The 25,433-nt window shown below is 31.9% G+C and overlaps 4 protein-coding genes across 7 annotated transcripts; 2 read left to right on the plus strand and 2 right to left on the minus strand.

The window, feature by feature from the left end:
- The first annotated feature begins 69 nt into the window (after positions 1-69).
- Positions 70-4,540, plus strand: LOC110639827 (pentatricopeptide repeat-containing protein At3g26782, mitochondrial). 4 transcript variants are annotated; one of them, XM_021790920.2, is made up of 3 exons: positions 70-3,473; positions 3,574-3,675; positions 4,116-4,540. In XM_021790920.2, exon 1 carries the CDS (start codon positions 281-283, stop codon positions 2,414-2,416), a length of 2,136 nt encoding a protein of 711 aa, XP_021646612.2. In that variant the 5' UTR covers positions 70-280; the 3' UTR covers positions 2,417-3,473; positions 3,574-3,675; positions 4,116-4,540. The 4 variants fall into 4 exon arrangements, with proteins under 4 accessions (XP_021646612.2, XP_021646615.2, XP_058003687.1 ...); XM_021790923.2 differs by having other exon boundaries at positions 3,602-3,675; XM_058147704.1 differs by having other exon boundaries at positions 70-3,113; positions 3,284-3,675.
- A 186-nt stretch (positions 4,541-4,726) lies between these two features.
- On the minus strand, positions 4,727-5,803 carry LOC110639829 (FRIGIDA-like protein 5). Its single transcript, XM_021790925.2, has one exon. It carries the CDS (start codon positions 5,764-5,766, stop codon positions 5,035-5,037), a length of 732 nt encoding a protein of 243 aa, XP_021646617.2. The 5' UTR covers positions 5,767-5,803; the 3' UTR covers positions 4,727-5,034.
- A 4,966-nt stretch (positions 5,804-10,769) lies between these two features.
- Positions 10,770-11,901, plus strand: LOC110639845 (protein SRC2 homolog). The gene has a single exon (XM_021790938.2). The coding sequence runs from the start codon at positions 10,882-10,884 to the stop codon at positions 11,692-11,694; it is 813 nt and encodes a 270-aa protein (XP_021646630.2). The 5' UTR covers positions 10,770-10,881; the 3' UTR covers positions 11,695-11,901.
- A 7,260-nt stretch (positions 11,902-19,161) lies between these two features.
- Positions 19,162-19,797, minus strand: LOC110639846 (uncharacterized). The gene has a single exon (XM_021790939.2). The coding sequence runs from the start codon at positions 19,795-19,797 to the stop codon at positions 19,162-19,164; it is 636 nt and encodes a 211-aa protein (XP_021646631.2).
- Between the last annotated feature and the right edge of the window lie 5,636 nt (positions 19,798-25,433).

Genomic DNA, 25,433 nt, shown 5'->3' on the forward strand with positions numbered 1-25,433 from the left:
ATATATTTATATAATTGATTGTTGAATGATTATTTCATAATATAACTTAAAAAAAAAATTGATTGTATTGAAAATAACAAATATATAATTTTGCAAGTAAAATACTAAATTTTATTTTACTTTCATCAATTATATTATATTGAATAAGTATTTATAAAAATGATTTATGTTGCCCCACAGATGATATTGCTTGAGTTGGCTCATTCCTGATTTGTAGGGAAACTCTTGGTAATCAGTTTCCAGTTCCGCCTAGATTTGACAGTTCTGGATTCTGAATTTCATGCAGAAGCTCAAGCACTGCTGGTTCCCTGGACGACCTCGCTACTCATGTCGTTTCTTCTGGGCTGAAGCTGAAACACTGACACAAGCTCAAGAGCTCTTCTCACCACCACCGGTGAGAGCAGACACATGTGTTTCACTCATCAAGCAATGCAGCTCTCTCCATTCCCTGAAAACCGTCTACGCCTCCATGCTTCGATCCCACTTTCACCTCAATCTCTACTTCTTAACCAATCTTATAGCTCAATACGTTTCCCTTGGCTCCATCTCTCACGCCTACTCCCTGTTCTCTTCCTCCCACTCCTCTGATCCTTTCCTCTGGAATGTCATGATCCGTGGCTTCGTCGACCATGCCCAATACCATCGTTCCGTTCTTCTTTACATTCAAATGCTAGAACTGGGTATTCGACCCAACAATTATACCTTCCCATTCGTTATCAAGGCGTGTGGGTGTCTTCGCAATGTTGAATTTGGTATTCAGGTTCATGATGACGTTGTAGAATTTGGGTACGAGTCAGATGTTTTTGTTTGCAATTCCCTCATTGTCATGTATGGTAAATGTGAACGTTATGAACTTTCTCGACAAGTGTTTGATAGAATGCCTGATAGAAATGAAACTAGCTGGAGTACGATTATAAGGGCTTGCTCGCTCAATGACCATTATGAAGAAGGGCTGTCATTGTTTTGGCGGATGTTGCGTGAGGACATTAGACCCGATAGGGCTACAGTTTTGAACGTGATGGCTTGTGCTTATAGAGTGAATGATGCTGATGAGATTTGCAGAGTTGCTGTATTTAATGGATTTGATTTCGATCAGTATGTCCACAATGCAGCTTTGGGCATGTATGCACGATGTGGAAGGATAGATTTGGCTCGAAGTATATTTGATGGGATTTTGAATAAGGATATAGTGACATGGGCATCCATGATCGAAGCTTATGCGCAAGCTGATTTGCCTCTTGAAGCTCTAGGTCTCTTTAAACAGATGAACTCACAAAGGATATTCCCTGATTCTGTTACCCTTCTTAGCGTGGTTCGAGCTTGTTCTGTTCTAGCATCCTTTCGGCATGCACATGCAGTTCATGGAATCATTATTCTAACTGGGGGATTCTTCAACAATCCACTAGCAGTGGAAACTGCTGTGATCGATCTATACACGAAATGTGGAAGCTTAACTTATGCTAGAAAAGTTTTTGATAGGATGCAAAGCAGAAATATAATCACATGGAGCGCCATGATTTCAGGATATGGGATGCATGGCCTTGGAGGAGAAGCATACAACCTCTTCAATCAAATGAAATCTTCAGTAAAGCCAGATCATATAGCATTTGTATCAATATTGTCCGCTTGCAGCCACTCAGGTTTAGTTGCTGAAGGATGGGAGTGCTTCAATTCCATGGCCAGAGATTTCAGGGTCACACCAAGAACTGAACACTATGCATGTATGGTTGATCTTTTAGGCAGAGCTGGCAAGTTGGACGAAGCTCAGGTTTTTATTGAGAGAATGCCGATAGGGCCAGATGCAGGTGTGTGGGGCGCACTGCTTGGGGCTTGTAGAGTACATTCAAATATTGACCTGGCTGAGATGGCAGCAAAAGCATTACTTGATTTGGATTCAAAGAACCCTGGGAGATATGTTCTTTTGTCCAACATTTATGCATCATCTGGTAAAACAAAAGATGCTCATAAGATCAGAACTCTAATGATGAATAGAGGGGTGCGAAAAGTTTCTGGCCACACAATTATAGAGATTAAAAACAAGGTCTATACTTTTGTGGCTGGGGATAGGTCACACCCACAGACGGATCTGATTTATTCAGAATTGGAGAGAGTAATGGATAGGATTCGCCAAGAAGGGTACACTCCAGATATGAACTTTGTATTGCATGATGTTGAGGAAGAGACAAAGGAAAAAATGTTGTATGTGCACAGTGAGAAGTTGGCCATTGTTTTTGGGCTCTTGAATTCAAGGTCAGAGAGCGTGATTAGAATTAGGAAAAATCTCAGAATTTGTGGGGATTGTCATACTGCTACTAAGTTTATCTCCAAAGTTACAAGAAGGGAAATTGTAGTGAGAGATGCACGTAGATTCCACCACTTCAAGGATGGAACCTGCTCTTGTGGAGATTATTGGTGAAAGATGTCCTTAGTCCAGTGGATCGTCAAATATGGACAAATTGAGAACCCAAGAATGGATGGTCTTTGAGATGAGGCAAGAGTCAAGACTGCAAGTTATACTGGCTTTTTGAACGTTAGCTGGTTGGTAATTGACCATGACTCCATGGTGAAGATGCAATGCACAGGATGTTAACTACATATTATCTTATCAAGATCTGGTCTGTGGGGGGCCAGTTCAAAGAAATTTGTTTTTTATTCTGCCATGGCATCCAAACTCTAAAGATGCAAACTTGGGATCTGCAGGGATTTCATTAAAAATAAATTGCGTACTGTGCCCAAAGTGTATGCCACTGGATACTATCACAATTTGAAAGCTTTCACCGATATATCTGTTTGCTGCATATGGTATATTATGCTTGAGAATTCACAGTTGGGCTGATCGGTTTCTTAGCTGCTTCAATTTTTATATATAGGCCGAAAGAATTTGAGGGCTGATAGGTTTGAAGGCTAATTGGTTTCTCTCTCAAAAACACAATTTTCTTGAGGTGTTGTAGTATTAATTGATTGCAGGATGCAATGGACTTGATCAATCTTGGAGAGGAACAAGTTTTTGAATTGGGAGAAGGGTATTATTGGCTTATATTTACCAGTTATGATTTCTTGCTCCCCTTTTCAATGTGTTTATTGCCTTTCAGCTTCTAGCTTCACATAATCTGGTACACTTGTCTGCTTTCTTTATAAATTTCTCTGATATTATTGAAAGAAAATAACCGTCAAGGAAAAGTAAACTTGGATGTAATCAATAAGACTGCAATATAAGAGTCTTTATAGGACTGCACTTTTAAATTTTAATGGAAGCTAATGATTCGGGTGCTTGGAGATGTAGATACTAACTTCTTTCAATTGGAGAAGGTCACAGTGGAAATAATGTGTGTTTTGGTGTTAATCAATTTTGAACTAGTGTATCTGGTGTATGATGTAACCCATTTTCTGGTGGAACACACTGGAGGAGAAGACTGCGAAGGATATTTCGAACATTGCATATGGACATCGCACACCATTATCATCTTCTGCCAGTAATTTCATTTTTCAATCTCTTTTTTCTTTATCATAATCGAATTTAGATCAGTTTTCATTTTCATTTTCTTTAGTGATTTGTCACTGGAAACTGGGCAGAGCATCTGTGCTGATTTGAAATTTCCAGGGCTAATGATATAAAGTTTGAGGAGGTGGCGATTGGCATATCCAAGGGACAACACAAGTCTCCTGAATTCAAAGGTATGTATCTCACTGACGCTTACTTGTTTCAGTGTTTTATAACTGTTCACTGATTGATAAACAAAGCAAGCATTAGCTACTATAACTTTAGTTTTGTTTTTAAAGATTCCCTAATAGTGTAAGTATTAGGGATTTGTATGTTAACCCTATGAATGGATGAAAATAAAAGGAAAAACAAAAATAGTAGAACATATGAAGTGAAAATAGATTGGCTTTCTAGTTGAAAATGATGCCATTGAAACAGTTCAGAAAAAAGAGTAGATTATTAGAATGTTGATTCAGGGGAACCTTGCTAAAATTTCAATGCATTTTATAAACTTTTCTTGGATGGCAATAGTCAATACTATAATGTTGAGCTTAAGGAATTACATTTTGATGTAGTTGTTTTTGTTGGTGTGTGCTTTACTTTTGATCATGGTTAACTTTGAATTGAAATGCAGATTTTGAACGAAACCGATTTCTTCAAATGGATTCAGTGGCCTAATCCAGATTATGATGACATTTGCTTTTCTGGTGCTGAAATTGCTTAACAATAGAGAGCTTGGATAACTCCAACAGAAAGATCAGATAAGAATAACTTCAAGGGAGGTGTAATCTGCTGATTAAAGAGGATTAACTTCAGTTTGTAAGGGATAATGTTAGTTGGGTTATAAATGTAATAGGGAATAAGGGAAAGGGGTATGTTTCGTATTCTGAAATTCTGGCATGTTGCCTGGGAAAGCAGAAACATTAGTCTGCTGCATTGGGATATTTCTTATTCCATTGCTGATTGCTTCATTCATTATTTCCTTTATTGTTCTTGAGTGAATTTGATTGTCATTTGTTCTCATTCAAGAAGTGAATAAAAGTTCATATTTCCATTCTTTCTCATTTGTGTTCTGAATAAATTGCCAACTCTAGCACACATCTCCTTGGTAATCTTTTTCCCTGTACTTGGAGCTAGACTTATTTATACTTCAAGAATTATTTATCTGGTTTTGTTAAGGAAAATCCTCGGTGTAGTGAGTCAGTACTGCAGTGATTATAGAAAGTGAATGAACAAACACATAAATTGAATGAATTATGTCTTGTTTGATGTTCTTTTCCTTCAAACACATAAATTGAATGAGGCTGACCCTAAATTTTTGTTGTTACATCAATTAAAGCTAAACTAGAACTAAAATAAGCATAAATGTCTGTAAAATGACATATTAAACATATAGTAAGCCGATGATCAACTGGTATAGCGAGCTTTCTTCTGTTTATCTCTGAAGTTTAAAGGTTTTTTGACATTAGTAGAAGCCTCCAAGGAGCATGATTGACGTTTACTTCTTCTCAGCTTTATCGGTTGAGAGTGTTTCTCTCTCAATTCCAGTTTTTTTAATTTTTTTTATATTCCTCATCTTTCTTTTCAAGTTTTTTGGATTTCTCTCCTAATTGCTTCTCCTTCAATTCAAGTTCTTCTGAACGTTTTTGGAAAATACCCTCTTTCAGTTCTAGTTCTCTGGACTTGTCTTTCAACCGTTCCCTTTCCAAATTGAATCCCTCAACACAAAACTTGAAAGTCAGAGATTTAACTTGAAAATCCCTTGTTTCTTCTTGGAATATCTCTACATCTAACCTGAACTGCTTCTTCTTCAAATCAAACTCCTCATTAACGGATTTATTAAGCAACTCGAGTTGCTCCTCCTTTTGTGTGAGCTCTTTCAAGTACTTCTTGATTGATTCTTGGGTTGAATTAAGTTCTTTGGATGACTGTTGAATCCACTCAATCTCTTTCTGTTGTTCTTCAACTGCCAATCTTCGACTCAAAGCAAGATCCTTCTCTTTGAGTTCAAGTTCCATCTCCCTTATTTTTACTGATTCTTCCATCAAATCAACTTGCTTCTCTTTCGCTTCAAGTTCTTTGTAGCGATCCACCAGTGATTGTTCCATCAAGCGAAGCTCTTTAGCGCGCTCTTCAATGGAGGAGTGAGTGGAGTGGAACTGTTGTTCCAGTTCTTTCCATTGGAGAGTAAGTGAAAGAACAGAAGAAGCATGATTGTGAAATTGGGTAAACGTTTCAGAAAGCTTCTGCAGCCTTAAATCGTATAGTTTCAAAACATCAGCCATCAGCTCTGTGTTTTGAATGTAAGCACAAAGAAATCTTGTGTGTTCATATATACAGAGAGAGACAGAGAGAGTTCCTTCCCGTTTAGGATTATATGACACAGATTGCACGCAATCTTTTTCCTTAGACAAACAGGATTTAGTATAGTTCTTTCCTATTCCTATTTTGCTCCTAATTTCAAAATTATATATTTTTTGAAAAAAATATTAAATAGTAATATCCTAATCCTACTTCCATTATTCGAGTTAGTTAATGCTATGATTCGCTTAAAATTCTCTGTTGCTACAATTTCTCTTCTTCAAGAAATCTATTGCACCATATCTCTCATCTGATTCTTTTGCCAACAATTAATTATTCTTCTTCAAGTACCCTTCTACTCTAAGATGCAAACTTGGGATCTGCTGGGGATTTCATCAAAAATAAATTGCCTACAGTGCCCAAAGTGTATTCCATTGGATGCTATCACAATTTGAAAGCTTTTCTGTCTGCTGCATTTGGTATGTTAAGCTCCAGAATTCACAGTTGGGCTGATTGGTTTCTTAGCTGCTTCAATTTTTATATATAGGCCAAAAGAATTTAAGGGATGGGTAATCAGAATTCTTATCAAACTGACAATCGATGACCACGCGTGCTCTTGAAGGATTTATCCAAGAGAGCAGCGGGATTGTCAGGTACGTGTGATCATATCGAAGAGAGCGGTGGGATTTGATCAAGCAGGTGTTATATTTTTTAAAAAATATAAATTTAATTTACTATAAATTTAAGAAATAAAATTATAATAATTTATAATAAGAATTTTCCATAAAGACAAACAGTTTTAGTTTTGCTAATTAAGTAATAATCTTATCAGAAGCTTTTGAATTATTTTTTTAATAAATAATTAAATATTTATTAGATTTTTAATATACTTGATCCATTTTTTTTTTAAATCTTATATATTGAATTTTATGTTGAGTAAGAGAGAAAGCAAATTTCAGTGGGGCTCCGAATAAATTTTAGTGGAGCATTAAATAAGAAAATATATATTTATCAACAAATTTTAAAAAATCTCAATAAATTAAAAAGAAAATCGATAGGGCAAGTGACTCTTCTCATATCTATCTTATATCTTGATTTATTTAGAGATATAAATAAAAGATAGATTTTTTAAAGAATTGTTGTGCGCAGTAAAAATGTGTAAACAGTGAAAAAAAGAAAATTAAATATATAAAATATCAATATTTACATTGTCCACCTTCTCAACATGTCATCATCTATTATTCATAAAATAATCATTATTATAGGCTCAAATTATATTACACATCAATCTAATTATACCTAAGAGATATGTTATAATAAACTACTTATAATAAATATATTAATTAGTCCTCTCAGTCTTCTCTATACATAACTGCTTCACCAGAAATGGTGTCCTCAACTACATGGGCAATAGCCCTCTCTTTAATTGATAAGAATTCATTCCTCTTGAATTTTATATCCTTTCTCTACCTTAGGCTTCAGTCTCTTTCCCTTTATAAAACTGTAATAGGCAAGTGCTTCTCATCAATGAACAGAATCAAATCCTCAACAATTAATAAAACTCTTATTTATAATGGTTGACAGTCCAACTCCATGCGTTGAAAGTCACTTTTCATAACCAAAGCAACTTTCTATGGGTTAAGCCACTCTCTTCAATGAGTAAAGCCAAATAAACTTTTCACAATTTTTTTACTATAGTGCTAATTTCCTTAATACTAATCCAAATAGGAGTCCCACTCAATTTAAGAATAATACTAAAATAAAAATTCTAATATATATATGAGATATTCCTCAATCTTATTGAAGAATATTTTTTTACTCAAATTAGGAAAATGTCTCTCTCCAATCTCGCTAAAATTTTGAGTCATACCATGACATCATTTTAAAAAATAAAAATTACCTAAATACCCTTAAATTACCACGCACATACATATCCTCTCTTCATTGATCTCTTGATCATCCACTATTTTATCCCACCAGTTAGCAATATGACAAAATTCATAAGCAATTTAGAATGAACAAAATTTTCAACCAATAACAAATTTCTCATAAATCACTAAATTAACACAATCTTTTTAGTAAATTTTAGAATTTCAATTAAAATATCAACAAAATCAATACAAGTTTCAATTGAACACATCATCGCTATTCATGTCCTTCAGCAATCAAGCCCTCATCCACCCTAAAAACATAATCAAGCTTTCACTTAAATCAAGCTTTTAGTTGTTGATTTCTTCAATGTATCTAGCAAAATAGAGGCAATGAGCTCTTAAACTGCATCGTTTAACATTTTAGTTATCGATTTTGCAGAATTTCACAAGAGAGAAGACAGTAGTAGTATGTTCTTAATGGCAAAATTCAGTACCTAATTTTTTTCGTTTAATTATGGTCTTGATTTTATTCAAATTGGATCAATTATAGTCAAATTTAAATGGTATTAAAATATGTTATTAGTAAATTAAATTTTTTATTAACAAGAATTTATTCAATTCAAAAATATTAGAATCCTAATTAAAAAAAAGAAAATTTATTATTTAGTCTTGCATTTTAGCAAAACTAACTATTTGATCATTGTATTTTAAAAAATACACTATTTAGACTATGTATTTTTGCTCTTGTCAAACTATTATCTAGTTTCTATATTTTAATGAAATTAATTAGTTGGTCTTTATATTTTGAAAAACACATTAGTTAGTCAATGTAATTTAGTTCCGTTAATTTTTTAGTCCATTCGATTATTTTTTTATACCCAAACTGTTTAGACCCTCTCATTTTTTTTTTCTTTTTCTCCATATTTCTTTCCCTCTATACCCAAGCCATTCTCCCTCTCATTCTCTTTATTTTTCATCTTTTGATAGAAATTGATATAAGTTATATGCATAAAAAGGTTATTCATAGATATTCAAGTAATCAAACTGATAATCTAGGGAAATTATTTTTCAGTAGAAAAAATATAAAAATGATGCTAAAAGATTTGAATAAAAACACTTAAACAATTTAAAAAAAAATGTAAATTCATATTTAGTTTTCACACAACAAAATTTTTATTTTTATCTATGATCATATTTATTTTTATCCATGATCATATTTATCTTAATACTTAAAATAAAATTATAAAATATACACATATATATAATTGTAAAACATTCTTAAATTTAGAACTAATAAATAAAAATAATAAAAAATGCAGCCAAATAATTATGTGGTTGCCTATAATTTTAATGCATCTTATTTCAATTTTTTTGGCTATATTTTATTTTATCATTAATTATTAATAAATAATATGTATATATTAAATAAAATTTATTGATTTTATTAAATTTATTATCATATTATTATCACCAATCATTTATTAGTGTAACTTCTCAATTTTCTAATTCTTAACATAATATCTATGTCTATATAAATATTATAAAACTAATTTATGATAGGAAGATAAATAGAATAATGACAAGTAAAATTGAAAATAATTAATGAACATAACAATGGCATATAAAAGTCATAGTCACAAGTATATAATAATCATGAAAGAATACAAATAAAAATTCTATTAAAAAATAATTCTATTGAATTTTTATAAAAAAAAAAAATTAAAAGCCTATGTAAATTTAAAATTATTATAAATCTCCATTATCAAATCTTGAAAGTTATAATAAAAAAAAAGTGTGAAAATGGTGAATAAGAGATTTCACAAATATTTACAAGGTATGTTTTTAAAATTTGAAATTTTTGTTTGCATTTTTAATATTTTTTCCAAACTTATATAATATATTTTTATTATTTATTTTATTAATAATTTTAAAAAGTTAAAATTGTCCATGAACACTCAGGTAAATGAAACAGACAATAAAGACCACTATGAGGAAGATTTGTGGCAGTGAGAATAGAACATGGGTTTCAATTCTTTTAACAATTGAAATATGGCTTTTGATTGAAGAATTGTTCCAGCACTAGTTTCTTCATAAGCATTTCCAATTTCTTTCTTTGTTCAAACATCAATTCAAGCATGAAACTTGCTCCAGCATATGTAAAACAAGGCTTGACACATGTTGGAAGACAAAATCATGGCCTTAAAATGATTAAAAATTAATAATTTCTAATATGAAACATAATCATTAACTCGTTAAAATCATGAAACCATTAAGGATAATCATTAAATAAAATAAATAAAAATATATTAAAGCTTATTAAAATTAATATAACAGCTATTTAATACAAAAAAAAAAATTTTTAAATTACTTATAATATTAATAAAATATTTTATAAAATCTAAAAAACTTTTATTTTCTAATTTACCAGATTGACAAATTAATAAATTTTTTTATTTAAAGCCCCTAGGGCTTAAAATAAAAAAGCAAATTTGGGATCTCTGCAGGGATACTATCACAATTTGAATGCTCCCGCCCAGTATTTGTTTGCTGCACATGATATATTGAGGGTTGTTTGACTCATTTATTAGATATAATTAATAGTTAATAAATATTTAAATAGTTAAATTAAAATATTTAATAAATTTAAAAAAATAAAATTGATAACTGATGTATAATTGATATAATACTTATCAGTTATTGTTTATATCAACTGTATTTAATTAATTAATAATTTATTTAATTTTATTTTTTTATTTAAAAGATATTTTTCATTTAATTTAAAAATTAGTATTATTAATATTTTTAACTTTTTTATTTATATTTTAACATCTTAATTAACACGATTAATTTTATTAAAATATTTTTTTATTAATAATATAAAATATTTATTATTATAAAAAATATGTTTTTTTCATTTAAAAATTTAAAATTAATTATAAATTTTTTTTATCTATATTATTTTTAAAGTTATTTAATTAATTTTTTATTTTAATAATAAAATAAATAATATAATATAATAATAAATTAATAATTATATATTTATTTTAATAATAAAATAAATAATATAATATAATAAATTTATTATATTATATTTATTTTAATCAGCAGCAAACAGACCCTAAGCTAATTCACAGTTGGGCTGATTGGTTTCTTAGCTACGTCAATTTCTATACATAGGCCGAAAGAAAGTGGGGTGGGTAATCAGAATCCTTATCAAACTGAGAATCCATGAATTCAAAGTTTTTGGAACTCAAGGTCATGTATTGCAAAGATCTGAAATCATTCAATTTCTTCCAGAAACTACGGGTGTACGTTCTTGTTTTGCTTGAGAGCGATGATCCTGGCAAGAAATTGAAGCAGAACCAGCAACACAGGACACCCACAGACAAAGAAGGAGATGGGGATCCTGAGTGGAAGTACGGGATGCAGTTTGATCTGAGTGAGGTTTCATTTGTGGATTGTGATCATATCTTTATTCATTTTGATCTACGCCATGAAGGACTTTATTTTGGAGATAAAACTATCGGGGAAGTACGTGTGCCCTTGAAGGATTTGATCCAAGAGAGCAGTGGGATTGTCAGGTTTGTGAATTATCAGGTCAGCACTCCAGATTGGAAGCCCAATGGATTGCTGAATTTCTCGTTCAAGGTGTATGCGAAGGGTGAGGATATAGGGATTTATTTCCCAAAAAGTGAGATCAGTGGGTACTCAGCAGTGCACCATCATCATCAGTCTCCTGAGATTCAATATCCCACATCAGAAGTTGAGAGCTCATCTCTTGGAGTTTACTATCCATCTATAGAATTGGAAGATAGTTCCCAGGAAACTTACCATGCTGCCCAAGTTAGCTGCCCATCTCATGGAACCCAATATTCCTGTCATTATCCTCCAGCTCCAGCTCCTCATGCCTATTGCCCACCATCAATGCTACTGCCACCGCCGCTGCTAAACCAACCACCACCACTGCTACACCAACCACCACCATATCCAAATGGGGCATGTTACCATCCTCCTTTTCCTCCGTGGTTCCACCCCCAGTGAGATATATAGCCATAGTGCAGACAATCCCTGTTTTGGCAATGGAGAGACATGGACAAATGATTTCGGAGCTTACTGGAATGACAAGTGCATATTGCATTTAGAATATTGTTTCAGATTTGACTGTTTGTTATGCTGTTGCTATACCTCTTCTAAATCATAGTTTGTCAATTATATGACTTCTTTATGGAGAGAAATTTTGCTATCCAATGCTTTTACCTGTCTTTTTTACCAAATTCTATTTGGGAGAAGATAAAAGGACAAGCTGTCATATCAGATAGGAACTTGAATTCTCTCCACGAGGTTGAAATTAAATGAATAAATAGCTCATGTAGCCATTTCTACACAATAATAAAGAGAGAATGAAGTGAATGACTGATCATGTCAAGTGAATTTATTAATTATCTGAAAATTGGAATTGCCATATGTTTGCTGCACCTAAATTATTGTTGTATTTTTATGTTCAATTGATATGATGAATTTATACCATTGGACGGGAAATACACAGATAATTTGCAATTCTTTAATTAGCATAGTCAAACAGTCGTAAATACTATATAAAATTGCAAAATTTTCCTCACAACAGGATGCCTAATAACAGCCATACAGTTTTACAGATGTCTAAAACTAAAGGTAAACTAGAACTAGAAGAATCTTAAATGACTCTAAAATGGTATATTATGTAGTAAGCTGATAATCAAGGGGTATAGCCAACTTTCTTCTTGGTATCTCTGAGGTTGTATTTTTACATTGGTAGGCTGTAACTCGCTATGAAGAAGTTGAAATCCTGGCAGCAACAAAGTTGCAGAAGCCTTTGTTGATGAAGAATCTAAGAAGCATGACAGTTGTTTAATTTTCAGCTTTTTCAGTTGAGGGTTCAATTTTCCCTCTTCCATTCAAGTTTTCTAGATCGTTTTTCAAATTGTTTCTATTTCATTTTCAATTTTTTTTTTAATGTTCTTTCATATTCCTCATTTCTTATCTGACCTACAATTTGATTCTTTTAAAAATTTCATTTTAAAATTTAAATAATATGAGTAGTAACCTTTTAAATTATCAAAACATAAGCTCATCAAATTTTTGTTTAATTTGGCTAATAAAAAAGTTAATTTTTTAAAAATTTTGTTATAAAATCTTTAGAGACTAAATGTGAGAGTTCATTAGATATATGCCTACACTTAAATTACTCTTAATTAAATATTAAAATTTTTAGGAGAGGCATTAGGCACTGGCCTCTTTTAGCCCCGAGTTTGGTGTTAGATAGACGCAATATTTAAATTTGAATGTCTTATGTATTTTACTTAATTTTAATCTTTTTAAAATTTTTTTTATTAATTGAAAGGAAATTTAAAAAATATGGGTCACTAATTTTTTAATTTAATAATATTAATAAAAAATAATCTTTTAAATTATGAGAATGTAATCTCATTAATTCTTTTGTGTTCCAATAAAAAAATCAACTTTGTTAAACTTTGCTAGAAATTTTTGAAGACTAAACGTGAGAATATTAAATACATGTTCATATTTAAATTCGTCTAAATAAAAAACTAAAATTTTAAAGCGTAGTCGTACCTGCCAATCCTCCAATCTGTCATTGTTTCTCCGTATTGAATCTTAGCCCCAAGAAATTGTACATATACAAAGAGGAAAAAAAAAGAAAAATTCTATTTTAAGAAAAATTTTATTTTAAGATTTTCCCTAAGAGCCAGAATTAGTCAAAAAGATGTTCCTTGGTTGACAAGGATTTAGCAAATCTATGTCAATATTAGCAAGATCTAAGGTAGGGATTTTTCTTCCGCCAAAGGCTTAAATAAATCCTTTAAGCGTACTCCAATAGTTAATTAAGTTCTTAAATAAAATTTAGTTTCAATTAGGCCCATATTGCTTTCTCTTTGAAAATACCTAATTATGTTGCTGATGTGGTGATCACCAATGCTCTTCCAACTACTTGGAGCCATCAGATCTTATCTCGTTGTTATGAGAATAAGGAACATCCATTCTTTCATTCCTTGAAATGTATAGATGTTGCAGAGGAAGAGGTCACCCAAATTTTTGGTTCAATTTGTTTCAATTTTAATAATTTAAATATTTATATGTCCATTTTAAAATGTTTAAGGGTCCAATTGAATTTAAATCTTGTTTAAGTACTCAATTGATTATTGAAATATATTCAAACAATAAGACCAATTTTTATGATTTTTGTCAAATCTAATGAGTCATCCTGTAATTTATTTTATATTTAATTATATGTTAGGCACTAATATTAATGATTACAAATCAATTAAAATACATAAGTAATATATTCATATGATATTTTAAAAAAATAATTATATAAAATTATTTAAAAATTTGAGAATTAACTCAGAATTATATTAAATCAAATTGAAATCAAAATAATTAACAACCAAATCAAAATCGTGATTTTAATTCTTTGGCAGATTCAAATCGAATCAAAACCGGAACCGGAATTAGAAACGTGCAACGCATTTTCTGGTGGAACACACTGGAGCAGAAGACTGTTAAGGATATTTCGAGCATCGCATATGGACATCGCGCGCAATTATCATCTTCTGCAAGTGATTTCATTTTTCGATCCCTTCTCTCTTTATCACTATCGAATTTAGATAAGTTCTATTTTTCATTTTCTTTAGCGATTTGTCAGTGGAAACTGAGCAGAGCTTCTGCGCTGATTTGAAATTTCCAGGGCTAATGATACAGAGTTTGAGGAGGTGGCGGTTGGTTTATCCAAGGGACAACACAATACTCCTTAATTCAAAGGTATGCATCTCACTAACGTTCACTTGTTTCAGTGTTTTATATCTGTCCACTGATTGATAAACAAAGCAAGTATTAGGGATTTGTATTTTAACCCTATGAAAGGATGAAAAGAAAAGGGAAAACAAAAATAATAGAACATATGAAGTGAAAATAGATTGGTTTTCTGGTTGAAAATGATGCCATTGGAACTGTTTAGAAAAAAGAGTAGATTATTAGGATGTTGATTCAGGGAACCTTGCTAAAATTTCAATGCATCTTATAAACTTTTCTTCGATGGCAACAGTCAATATTATAATATTGAGCTTAAGGAATTACATTTTGATGTAGTTGTTTTTGTTGGTGTGTGCTTTACTTTTGATCATGGTTAACTTTGAATTCAAATGCAGATTTTGAATGAAACCGATTTCCTCAAATGGATTCAGGGCCTTAATCCAGATTATGATGACATTTGCTTTTCTGGTGCTGAAATTGCTTAACGATAGAGAGCATGGATCAGAGGCTTTTAGTGTACAATTTCATTACTTGAGGTTCTTTACAATATCATCTTGTTATGAATCAGGTGGCAGTGCCAAATGAGGACAACAGTCCAAGACAACTCAAAGTCTACGACAGAAGAAAAGGGAAGGATGCATGTGACAGATAAAATCCAACAGAAACATCAGATAATATCAAGGGAGGAGCAATCTGCTGATTAAAGAGGATTAACTTCAGTTTGTTGGGATAATTTTATTTGGGTTATAAATGTAACGGGGAATAAGGGAAAGGGGTGTGTTTTGTATTCTGAAATTCTGGCATGTTGCCTGGGAAAGCAGAAACATTAGCCTGCTGCATTAGGATATTTCTTATTCTGTTCTTGATTGCTTCATTCATCATTTCCTTCATTGTTCTTGAGTGACTTTGATTGTTATTTGTTCTCATTCAAGAAGTGAATAAAAGTCCATATTTCCATTCTTTCTCATTTTTGTTCTGACCCATAAATTGAATGAATTATGTCTTATTTGATGTTCTTTTCCTTCAAAAACATAAACTGAATGAGGCTGACCCTAAATTTTTGTTGTTATATCAATTAAAGCTAAACTAGAACTAGAAGAAGCCAAACTAGAACTAGAATAAGCATAAATGACTGTAAATGATACATCAAACTTGTAGTAATCCGATGATCAACGGGTGTAGCGAGCTTTCTTCTGTGTATCTCTGAGATTGTAAGGTTTTTTGACATTGGTAGAAGCCTCCACGGAGCATGAATGACGTTTACTTCTTCTCAGCTTTATCGGTTGAGACTGTTTTTCACTCAATTCCAGTTCTTTTAATTTTTTTTCAAATTCCTCATCTTTCCTTTCAAGTTGTTTGGATTTCTCTTCTAATTGCTTCTCCTTCAATTCAAGTTCTTCTGAACGTTTTTGGAAAATACCCTCTTTCAGTTCTAGTTCTTTGGACTTGTCTTTCAACCGTTCCCTTTCCAAATTGAATCCCTCAACACAAAACTTGAATGTCAGAGATTTGACTTGAAAATCTTTTATTTCTTCCTGGAACATCTCTACATCTGACCTGAACTGCTTCTTCTTCAAATCAAACTCCTCATGAATGGATTTATTAAGCAACTCGAGTTGCTCCTCCTTTTGTGTGAGCTCCTTCAAGTACTTTTTGATTGATTCTTGGGTTGAATTAAGTTCTTTGGATGACTGCTGAATCCACTCAATCTCTTTCTGTTGTTCTTCAACGGCCAATCTTCTACTCAAATCAAGATCCTTCTCTTTGAGTTCAAGTTCCGTCTCCCTTATTTTCACTGATTCTTCCATCAAATCAACTTGCTTCTCTTTCGCTTCAAGTTCTTTGTAGCGATCCACCAGAGATTGTTCCATCAAGCGAAGCTCTTTAGCGCGCTCTTCAATGGAGAAGTGGGTGGAGTGGAACTGTTCTTCCAGTTCTTTCCATTGGAGAGTAAGTGAAAGAACAGAAGAAGCATGATTGTGAAGTTGGGTAAAAGTTTCAGAAAGCTTCTGCTGCCTTAAATCGGATAGTTTCAATACATCAGCCATCATCTCTGTGTTTTGAATGTTAGCACAAGGAAATCGTCGTGTATATATATACATATAGAGAGAGAGAGAGAGAGAGTCCCTTTCCTTTCCGTTTTAGGATTATATAAGGATTATATAACAGAGATTGCATGGAGTCCTTATCCTTGGACAAACAGGATTTAGTAATGTAAGGACGGGATGGGCCTAGTATAGTTCTATCCTATCCCTATTTTGCTCCTAATTTCAAAATTATTTTTTTACTTTACAAGTTTAAATTTTATAAATAGATGAAAATTTATTTATTTATTTATTTATTTTTAAAAATATAATATCTATTGATTATTTTTTAATATTTTTAAAATATTAATTAATAAAGTTGAATTTTAATTCAAATTTATAAAATTTGTAAAAAAGTAAATCTGCCTCCACAAGCGTAATGGAATGGATTTACATAAAAATAAAAAAAGAAAAAAAATCTTTAAATCACTCATCAAAATTTGATATTGACCAGAGAAATCTATCATAAAATATTTTAATTTTATAATTCTGAAATATATATATATATATATATATATATATATATATATATATATATATATATATATATATATATATATATATATATATATATATACACACACACACTAGCTATTAATATTGTACAAAGCAAAAAGATAGGAGATAAGCAAAGCAACAAGAGGTAAAATCCACCAAAAATTTACTTGAAGCAACAATAACATTATTATTATTATTATTATTATTATTATTATTATTATTATTATTATTATTATTATTGCTCTCAGAGTATTCTTGATCAGTTTTTACATGTATATATATACACACACACTAGCTATTAATATTGTACAAAGCAAAAAGATAGGAGATAAGCAAAGCAACAAGAGGTAAAATCCACCAAAAATTTACTTGAAGCAACAATAACATTATTATTATTATTATTATTATTATTATTATTATTATTATTGCTCTCAGAGTATTCTTGATCAGTTTTTACATGTATTGAAATTAAATCTCTTCTCTGAGCGATCTTAAGAGTACATTCTCTATATTAATATAATACATTCAAGATAAATAATTTTAGAGTGCTTCTTAATAGAGTCAAACTTAGTTGATAAGAAAAGAAAACTTTCATCTTTATCTACTGGACTAACCCTATTGGATTGCTACTATTTTATAATGGAATTGAATAATCTAATTTATTACTACTACAAATGGTATCCTAATCCTACTATTTTTCTTTTCTTTTCTTGGAGTTAATTACATACATTAATGCTATAATTCACCTAAAATAAACTGTTCCAACTTTTTAATTCCACTTTAAAGCGACAAATTAATTAATAATTTAATCTTCATCTGACTTTGCTCTTAATTCAATTATATATTATTCATTCCTTTCAATTAAAGCACAAACACAAGCCCTTGCTTCAAGAAATCTATTGCACCATAACTCTCATGTGCTTCTATTGCCAACAATTAATTATTCTTCTTCAGAGGTCTGAACTTTTTCTTTTTTTTTTTTTTTAATTAATAAGTCGTCGTATTTTTCACATGCATGTCTAATTTTAATGCATTAATGAAGTTCTTCACACAAACACAATACAATAAAGAAAAGAAAAGGGCATTACCCATCAGCAAATTTTATAAAAGGGAGTTGCTCCAAAAGAATGATGTTATCTTCTCAACTATAATAAAGTGAATTGAGTTTGGTGAAAATAAAAATATCAGTGGAGCTTCAAAGGCCTAATCCACTGTAAAGAAAAGAAAAGAAAAAAACCAAACATTATTTCAAAAGGCTCACACTAACACGAAAAAGGAGAATCATGCATACCACCATTACCTACCATAAATATATGATGGCTCACCACTCATGGAATTAACAAAAGGAAACGACAACCAACGTCCAAATTGCCAGTGCACATATCACCTTATTATAATTTTCCATTTTAAAATATTAATTTCCATACACCAACTGATAGAATTATTTTTATTTCACATAAAAAATAAGTAAAATATTAATAAATTTTATCAGTAATTTTAATTCAGTGATATTAAATTTATATTTAAAATTATAAAGTTTCAAGTTTAAATTTCATGTGAATCCTTTTGTGTTTAAAAAATTATTTTTAAATGAGTGATTTTAAACTCGTTGTTAGTGTTATAAATTTTTGAATTTAAATTTAAATAAATAAAAATTTTGATATCATCTAAGTTAAGGACTTATAATCAAAAAGTAAATTGGAAAGTGTATACATTATTAAGTTAATGATATATAGATATAAGATTTTTTTTACCTCATGAACTCGGTTCATTAGAAACTCAAAATACAAAATATAATGTGGTAGAACCCATTTATTAAATATATAAATCTCATATATTTATATATTATATCAACAATGGATTAGGTCTAGGTTTTCCCAAATATACAAAGATAAAGTTTAACATTTAGAAGAAAAACAAGGAAAAAAACATGGAAAGCTCACAAAATGAAACAGACCATAAAGACCAATATAATCTTCCCATATATATATATATGGAAACGAAGATTCCCAGCGATAGAACTAATGGCCTGGGAATGGTAGCAGTGAAAATAGCACATGGGTTTTATTGATGTTGTTAATTAAAGAAGATGATCTTATATGATAGAAAAATTCAGTAGTTATTTCCTGTCCTGGTATTCCAGCAACTGCATGCGACTTTGTAACCTTAGCTGCTCATAAAACCTTCGAATGAATTCCTCAGCTTCATCATCGACCTCTCCATTTATTCCACTATCGTTCTCATCTTCCGATGAATAATTCGACACCCTTACAGATAAGGGCGAAGGGAGAGGGCTACGCTTCTCTTCTGGAGCAAAGTCAGAGGCATCAAGATGATGAAATAAGTTGAAGGGATACTCATCAGGGGTCTTTGGCACCATCACCAGTGCTGCTGCCTTATTAGTCTCTTCTTCTTCTTCGATGACCTCAGGGGGATTGATGCAAGGGAAGTAATGGTGTTTGCGCTTTGGCAAGTGGAAAAAAACAGGATTTGGGCTGTTGCTACAAGAGAACTCGTACTCCTCTAAGCCATAGCTACCGCTTGCCATGTTTCCGTGGTGGTGGTGGTGATGATGGCATATGAGATTGCTAAAAGATTTCCTTAGAAGCTTCCCTCTCTTCACCATGAGATTCATGTCCATTATCAACTTCCTCTTTGAAACCAATCCCTTCCTGATCATAAAGAAGGTCAGCCTCAACACATTCCATAGCCTCTTGGCAGCTAACATGGAGTTCACCCTGGGATGTACCTCCATTTCACACCAACCCGTAAGAACCAAGCTTGATAATCACTGATAATTAAGGAAGATATAGAGGAGAGAGAATATACAAATATATGAGAAATTATAATTAAGAAGATGGGTTGTGGTGGGTTTTCTTGTTTCTGCAATGTTTGCCAGGCCTCGCGGAACGAAGAAAAACCCCATGAGAAAAGCAAGAAGGTGAGGGTTTGTCAATTTATAGGAAGAAGGGGTGAAGGTGGGAAGGGATTCTATTAATTTTCATTATAAAATAAATTAAATAAATATTGAAAAAAATTAAAGAATGGAAATTGTGGGAGCTATATATATTTAAAAAATAAAATAAAATAAAATTCAATATAAAATTATTCAAATGGACCCACAACCGCTCCTCTCCGCACCAAGGAATTAAAAAAAAAAAAGAGAGAAAAATAGGAAAGAAAATAATGCGTTGATTTTCCCGGTTTACAAATAATGTGTTATTTTATTGCATAATCAAGATAAGAAAACCATGGGCGTATATATCTTAATCCATAAGCTAATCAATATATAATCAATTGAGATTATGATAAATTAATGAATATATAATATGTTGATATAATTAAAAAATAAAAATTAATTAATTTTAATTTAATAAAACTAGAGTTATTATTTTTTTTTTTACAAAATTTCAATTCGTTGCCAACATTTTTTTTTCTGTTTGGCGAATTTTAATTATTTTTCATAAATAATATATATTTTGTGATAATATTTTATTTTACTATAATATAAGACAAGCTATCAAAATTTCACAAAAAAAAATGTCATTTGTTATGGTTATCATGCATTAACAAAAACAATGAAGATTATCTTAAGGGGTGAGATGGGATGGCAGGGGTCTCTTCTCTCTTAACCAGTAGTCTCGAGTTCAAGTCCTGCATATAGAACATCTTTAAAATTTGAGAGGAAGTATTTTGCCTCTTTTTATGGGTCTGCCTAACATGAATCTAAATTAGTCAGATTAGTAAATTTCGGATACCGGGTGCTTTCTATAAAAAAAAACAAAAACAATAAAGATTTGTCTATAATTGAAAGAGCTAAAGAAAAAGAACCTTTTGGGAAGCCTGCTGGATATAAAATATGTATATTAAAGATGTGCATATTTTTACATTTCGCGTGTTATTTATAGCAAGGCTATGTCTTTTTTTTTTTCTTTTTTTTTTTTCTTGAGTTTATAGGCTAGGCCTTTTCATTTTATATACTTTTGCTAATTTGTTAATGCTAGAGACTCTTAAAAACATAATACTCTCAATGGGTACCTAGCAACCGACCAACAGGAGGATACTTGGACAGGGTTTGAGCTACCATATATGGCTCAAACACTCGCCCTTATTACTTGGACACTCACCTAGTTATTTGGATACTCGCCCTAGTTACTCGAACAAGCACTAAAAGATAAGGATCCCAGCATGCTTATCATCAAGACTCCTATACATTAGTGACTCTAAGTCCTATTATAATATTAACTCCTAATCCTAACAATAGACAAGTTCAAACGTCTATAAAAACCATCAGGTACGTATATCTAGTTTATTTCACTCTCTTATTCCTTTACAGTCAAGTTCTCAATACTAATTATAGTATCGAAGAAGTTGTCTAAACCAACTTACTTTGTGTTTTCTTTTTTATTTTGCAAGTTTATATCCGAAGAAAAAATTCACAAATAACATCATTGGTGCTTTCTGTGATAATATGACACAAAAAACCATCTCCCTCATACTCTACCTATTCTAAATTCAAAAGAATAGTCCCACAAGTGGACAGTTGTGATTTTTAAAAACCCGACTGCCAAAAAAAAAAAAAAATCATTATCTTGCTCGAAAACTCTTGGAAAATTTTTTGAAGTTTTGTCTAGGTACAATATGAAAATTTTGTTTATGACCATGTAAGATTTATTTAAATTTCATAGCTTTACATGCGTGTTATGATCCAAGAAAGAAGAAGGCCATTAACTAAAATTGTGACACCCCTCACTCGTCTACAGTGTAGGCGAGCAAAGCATGTCGCACAGTGTGCTGTAACACTTTATCTTATCTTATTTTGATTTCTAATTCTTAGTTTATTTATTAAAAGCCTCTAAGTGAAGTTTGTGCCATTTATGCCTTTTATTGCAATTTTTAATTAACTTGGGATTCCGAAAATTTTACAGAAAATTCGACAGAGTGTCGGCTAAAATTTGAGAAAACAGTTTTTCGGAACGTGTTAAAAACACTTCCAATATATTCATTATCCACAAATCCAATGACAATCAATCACAATCTCAACATATCACAATATTTTGTTTCAATCTCATAATTTCATATATAAATAAAATTCATACTCAATTTTATAAATAAAATATTGAAATCTCATTAATTACATAATTTACAATTAATTACAGGAGTTTACAATTTATATGGCAAAATGAAAATCTAAGTACAGAATTTCAAAATACAAAATACAACTATCTCATGAACCCTAGCAGTCCTACCAAGAACACTGTAGAAGTGGTGACACTGTATACTATGCAGATTCGGACACTTACCCAGTCTGAGGTCTGCTGGGCTCTCTATCGGTCTCACTAGTACCTACGTGTTGCAAAAGCGATGCGCTAAGCAATACAGCTTAGTGGTGCCAAAATAATGTAAAAATAAACTAAATAAATAAATATGCAAATATCATGTTGCTATTTCATGCAAACTAAAATTTTTGGTAATTATTAACATTTTTATGTATTTAGTACTTTTATGTTCATTATTTGGTAATAACTGGCACTGGATACAAAGTACCTCGGGCAGTCACACTATCGATCACAAAGTGTCTTCCGGTGTGCAACAGAACGACTAACAATCCATAGTAATAAACGGGCATAATGCCAAGAGTATTAAGTGTATCAGAATGACCAAAAACCATAATTTCACAATTGGCCATTAAGACCATAAATCACTGATGACATAAAGTCATAGGCAGTACTGCAAATCAGAACCCTATTGGCATATCAACCTATCCAAACCAATCATTCTAGGCATACTAGGGTATATGACAAAGTTAATTGTTTAATTTCTTGCATTTAAGATTTGGTAGTTACTATTCACCTTACTATTCATACATTAATGTTAACTTTTTCATATATAATAGATATGTTAATTCTAATTACACTAAGATCCCACATTTTGGGTTTTACATATGTTGGCATTGGTTGCCAATCTCAATTCAAAGTTCATTTCTAATTATTTCAAATTTTCAGAATTTATGACCAGGGTTTACTATTCCATTGGACCAAGCTACAGTGAAAATTTGGCTAAACTTTCTCCACAAAAGTTGTTCCTTAATGTGTCTTCTTTAATTTCCTTTTTGAATCACTCAATTTAGAGTTTTGTAGCTCAAGTTATGATATTTTTACCATAACTGGTCGGATTAGTTCATTTTCAGATTTTCTGAGCAAAAATGGGTTCTGATAGTTTTAATGTCCTAATTTTAGCTAGCCATTTGAATTAGTTATGGTCAGAATTTGAGTTTTTGTTCTTCATGAAAGTTGTCCTAAATTGTCTAAGCTTTCCATTGCCATAAAAATCAAGTCATTTGGACCTTTCTGCACCAAGTTATGACCATTTGAACAAATACAATTCATTTAGTCATTTTCCAGGACTAGCATATTGGTTACTCGGATTGAGACAAAATTTAGGTCATCCTAAGTTGATTTTCTGAGCAGGGTTTCTTCATAAAAAATGTGTCATTATATGTCCAGTTTCACCTTCAATTGGCCTTGTACCAATTGAAGTTACACAAATCAAATTATTACTGCCCAAACACACTAGACTCAAGATCTAGAATTTCTGGCACTAAGGGGCAGCATACCACTTCTCAATCCAATGCCACAAGTGATCTCAATTTAGGGTCAATTCATCTTAAATGGTCACTAATTGACCATTAGACCACCCATTCACCATCAATTGAGCAAAACCCTAATTTTGCTCAAATCCTAATTCTCAATTTTTTTTTTTTATCTTACACTACACACACAATTTAAGGTTCTAATTCACTTGTGTACATACAAAGGCATCTCTATACCATTTTAATTCACTTAAAAATCATCAAATCACTCCCAAGTCATGGCTATCGAAATTGAAGGAAAGTTCAAAAATGCAAGTTTTTTGTTAAATTTTTACAAATTCTAACTTAATTCTTACTCCTAACATGAAATCTAAAGAAAAAGGGAGAGAAATGGGCACTAACCTCTTGTAGCTCAATCTTAAAAAGTCCAAATCTTCACTTTCTTCAAATTTCTTGGCAGCCAAACACTCTAGGAGGATCCAAGGATTATTTTTAGTATTGGGGCTTTGAGGTTTTAGGCAAGGAATAAGGAGATTCAAGCTTGAACAGAAAGAAAAATGGAGGAAATGGGGAGGAGCTGGTTCGGCCAGCTTATGAGGATGAAGAAGGCAACTAAATTTTGTTTAATTTTCATCTCTTTTTATGGTTTAATAAGTGTTTGTCTAAATGTAATTGGTGGAAAATTTTGAATGACATCATTATGATGTCATAATAGTCATTAAATTTCATTTCTTTTTACTTTGTTTTCTTATTTTCATTTCTCATTTTTAATTAAACTTATTGTAACAGTCGAGCTCTAACCATTAGAAGAATTGTCCACTTCGGCCATAAGCCTCATGGTTTTGTCCCACAAGTGAAATGGAGAACTTCCCAGGAGGTAACCCTTCCTAGGATTTCTCTCAAGCGAGCACGCTTAACCATAGAGTTCTTTGAACTCTCCAGGCCATTCCACTAAAAGGCGCCTCTAGTGATTAGTTTTTCCATTTTATATATCAGTACTTTTTGAACCCAAGACCATCTCCTTGCTTTGCCGATGTGGGATTTACCTAAGGGACCTTTCTCCACCCCTTTCGGGACTCAGCGTCCTCCCTGAGATTTGCCCCACCATCGCCCAAGAGGATACGCGAGCGGCTCTGATACCAATTATAACGGTCGAGCTCCAACCACTAGAGGAATTATCCACTTTAGCTATAAGCCTCACGGTTTTGTCCCATAGGTGGAATGGAGAACTTCCCAGGAGGTTACCCATCCTAGGATTTCTCTCAAGCGTGCATGCTTAACCCTGGAGTTCTTCCAACTCTCCAGGCCATTCCACCAAAAGGTGCCTCTAATGATTAGTTTCTCCATTTTATAGATCATTACTTTTTAAACCTAAGACCATCTCTGTACTTTGCCGATGTGGGATTTGCCTAAGGGACCTTTAATACTTAATGGAATCTGGCTAGAGAGATTTTGAATGATGTTAAATTAAAATTTGATAAAAGTCCCTTAGGCAAATCCCACATCGGCAAAGCACGGAGATGGTCTTGGGTTCAAAAAGTAATGATATATAAAATGAGGAAACTAATCACTAGAGGCGCCTTTTGGTGGAATGACTTGGAGAGTTGGAAGAACTCCAGGATTAAACGTGCTCGCTTCAGAGCAATCCTTGGATGGCTGACCTCCTGGGAAGTTCTCCATTCCACCTATGGGACAAAACTGTAAGGCTTATGGCCAAAGCGGAGAATTTCTCTAGTGGTTAGAGTCCGATCGTTACAATTGGTATCAAAGCCGCTCACATGTCCTCTTGGGCGATGGTG

The sequence above is a fragment of the Hevea brasiliensis genome, chromosome 1 (assembly GCF_030052815.1).
Source record: "Hevea brasiliensis isolate MT/VB/25A 57/8 chromosome 1, ASM3005281v1, whole genome shotgun sequence".
In the NCBI taxonomy this organism is placed as follows: Eukaryota; Viridiplantae; Streptophyta; class Magnoliopsida; order Malpighiales; family Euphorbiaceae; genus Hevea; species Hevea brasiliensis.